Genomic DNA, 3,358 nt, shown 5'->3' on the forward strand with positions numbered 1-3,358 from the left:
CTGGCCAACACCTACCCTGGGGCTTGCCAGCAGGCAGATGCCAGGCAGCCTGAGTGCTCACAGGGCTCTGTGCACCCGGATTAGCTTTAGAGATAGCCTGGGAGGTGGAAAGCAGCCAGGGCATCGCCTGGGTGTTTCCTTTAACCCTTCCGCTGCATGCCCGGTGCGTGCTCAGTCCTTGATGCTCTGTCTGCCCCTGCAGCCCATCAGCAGGGGATCTCATTCCTGGAGAAGGAGCTGACCCAGCTGAAGCTGCCGGAGATCTCGGGTGACTTCCGTGTCCGACACGTGGGGAAGGTGCACTATGAGCTCTCCAGGTGAGCACTGCCAGTGTCCTGGAGCAACTCGCTGACCCCCCAACCCATGTGAGGGGCTGGAGGGGTGGAGGAGGATGGGGAGGCCCCCGAGCAGTGAGGACCACCCTGTTCCCTCCACAGCTCCTAGAGATGTTGGTCCTGTCCTCAATGTGGGCAGAGATGCTCCTGCTTCGCCCCGCTGCCTGAAGGGGACAGAGGGACCTGGGGTGATGGCACTCTGGGTGCAGGCAGTCTTTGCTCAGTCAAAGCCCGGGCGGTGGAGGTGGCTCTGCTCCCACACCCCTGTGGGGATCCCAGCTCCCCGATGCCCTGTTTCACCTCTTTGCTCCTGCCAAGCTGCCATCTGGGGGGGGTGCAGGGACCCCGTTTCCGAAGGGTCGCTTTGGACGATGAGCTGGGGACACTGCTGGCACAGTGGCCCTGCTCCCCCCCCCAGCTGTGTGCCCGGGGCTGAGGCACCCCCGTAATGTGACTTCTCCCTTGGGTTCCCTTCCTTCTCAGATTGGACCTTCGCATCTTCCACTTGCCGTATTCGCGGATCTCCCTGGTGCCCAGCGTGGGGCTGCAGGTCTCCATCTCCAACGCCTTTGCCGAGCTGGACGGCAGCTGGAGGGTGAAGTTCTACTTCATGTGAGTGCCCAGCTCCCCCCCAGCTCCCCCTCCCTGCTCGGGTGCTTTGCTCTGTCTCCCTCTCTTGCTCTGCACAGGTTTTTTTCCTCTCCCTCTCTCTTGTGTCTGGGCAGCTGTTGCTTTGCTCTCTCCAGATGTGCTGACCTGCCTTTCCTGCAGCTGGGCTGCAGCTGCTCTGTTCCTGATGCAGCCCCCCACCCTGGGGGAGCTCAGCCAGGTCTCCCTCCATGCTGGGAGCCCTCAGAGCTGGCCAGGCAGCATTTATCCTGCTGGCAAGTGGTTGGGGAGACTACGTGGAGACAACGTGGGAGCCATCTCCTCTCTTGTGGTACCTGGGGTGTGAGGGACAGTCCCTCCCACTTGTTTGCACTGGGGGGGGCACCTTCCTGAGCACCTGCGGGGACAGACCTGAGCCAGGTGGGCAGGGGTCAGTGCTGCTCATACAGCCCCTGAGATGGATAACACAGTGTGGGAGGAGAACAAGGCAGAAGATGGAGAAGCTACGTGAGAGCTCTCCTGTCTCTTCTATCTCCCCTACTTGCTCTCAATCCTCTACTTAAACGTCCCCTCTCATAGTTTATGTTCCAGTTAAATCAGGTTTCCTTGAGTTTATAAACTTTCCTGGTCTCCTCTGGGTGCTCACTACAAGGCAGAGACTGACCTAGGCCAGACAGATCCATCCCCAAGCTGATTTGGGGTCCCTTCCCCAGGACTTGGCGCTGAGGAATGTCCCTCTCTCATCCCCCTCTCCCTGCAGCCGGGACCACGGCTCTTTTGACCTGAAGGCGGAGAACGTCTACATCAAAATCGACCTGAAGCTGGGCAGTGACACCTCGGGGAAACCCACCATTAGCACCTCGGACTGCAGCACCCGCATCTCCGAAGTCCGGGTGCACTTCTCGGGCAAGTTTGGGTACGTGGCTTCACTGTGAGGCCTGAAACCTCTGCGTGCTGCCCAGCTGCCCTGGCAACATGGTTGAAGATGGAATTAAGCTTTTTTTCAGTGATGACCTGTGATAGGACAAGGGGTAATGGGTGCAAATTGGAGCATAGGAGGTTCAAGGTGAATATCAGGAAAAATTTTTTTCCTGTGAGGGTGCTGGAGCACTGGAACAGGCTGCCCAGAGAGGTTGTGGAGTCTCCTGCACGGGAGTCATTCAAAACCCGCCTGGACGCCTTCCTGTGTGATGTACTCTAGGTGACCCTGCTCTGGCAGGGGGGTTGGACTGGATGATCTTTCGAGGTCCCTTCCAACCCCTATGATTCTATGATTCTATGGTTCCTGCTGCAACCAGTAAGATGCTGGCATCTCTGCAGTCCCTTGGAGGCTGCCCGTTCTGCCCACGGGCTGCCCACACGGGCACACTGCTAGTCAGCTGCCTCTGGCCTCTTTTCATCCAGATGTGCAACTGAGCGAACTTAAATCTGGCCTGAATTTGTCCTGCTGTGGCTGCACATTTAGGGGAGATTTAAGGCAGTCACTAGACCTGCATGGGGTTTACAAGCAGCTGTTTGCAGATGTAAACCCTGAGGCAAGGCCAGACACCAAACTGGGATGGGAATGGTGTTCCCCAGGTCTCTCGTGTCTCCCTGCCCTGGGCACATACGTCCGCAGCAGGCTCTGAGCTGGAGAAGGGACAGCTCCTCTCTGTTCTCTGCAGGTGGCTTTACAACCTCTTCTACAGCGCGGTGGAGTCCAGGTTCCGGAAGATCCTGGAGAGCAAGGTACGGGAGAGGAGGTGGCACAGCTCCGGGTGCTCCTGGGGGCCGTGGGGCCTCGCGTGGGGCTGGTGTGCTGGGAGGATGGGGGGTGGGGACTGAACCGCAGCCAGGGCACGGGGCTGTGCCAGCTTGGTGAGGGCTGGAGGAACGGGCACTGCTGGCTGCAGCCTCCACCACACTGTGGCTCCGGGCGCCCTCCACACCCGCAGGCCCCGCCCAAGCGCCGGGCTCCACTCGACACCTGCAGCCTCTGCCAAAGCCCAGCGTAACTGGCTGCTAATTAACAAAGACTTTTCTTTCCATGTGGTCAGTTAATTAGATCTTACGCCTCGGCCAAACTCCCTGTAGCAGAGGGAACCTGAGCAGAGCTGGCCTTTAATGGGCCACACTCCTGTGTGCCTTGGGGGGCACTGGGGGAAGTTCTCAGCTCTGGGCTCCAGGCCCTCGCTGTCTGGCTTCAGCAGGGAGCCTCAGGGAGGCCCTGTGCCCACTGCCCTGCACAGAAACCTGCGTGCAGGAGACCTGCAACGAGACACAGAGACAAGCTGTTAGCAGTAATTACTACAAGGCTAACTGGCATGAGTTACAGCCTCCCTGGATGTGAACCCTGCTCGGGAAGGAGGCAGTTGGAGGACGGGTGAATCCCACTCCTGCAGCAGATCCCATCCTGCCCGGGCACTATTCCTGCT

The 3,358-nt window shown here is 59.2% G+C and overlaps 1 protein-coding gene across 1 annotated transcript in view; it reads left to right on the forward strand.

The window, feature by feature from the left end:
- Positions 1–202: 202 nt before the first annotated feature.
- The window catches only part of LOC103774461 (bactericidal permeability-increasing protein-like), a gene marked incomplete at both ends in the record, with an annotated part of 6,699 nt that continues 3,543 nt past the window's right edge, over positions 203–3,358 (forward strand). The window contains 4 exons of the mRNA XM_008941867.1: positions 203–317; positions 819–947; positions 1,705–1,860; positions 2,609–2,672. Of these exons, the coding sequence (XP_008940115.1) occupies positions 203–317; positions 819–947; positions 1,705–1,860; positions 2,609–2,672 (464 nt within the window). The remainder of the gene's footprint in view (positions 318–818; positions 948–1,704; positions 1,861–2,608; positions 2,673–3,358) is intronic.

The sequence above is a fragment of the Merops nubicus genome, unplaced genomic scaffold, assembly GCF_000691845.1.
Source record: "Merops nubicus isolate BGI_N331 unplaced genomic scaffold, ASM69184v1 scaffold24766, whole genome shotgun sequence".
NCBI classification, from domain to species: domain Eukaryota; kingdom Metazoa; phylum Chordata; class Aves; order Coraciiformes; family Meropidae; genus Merops; species Merops nubicus.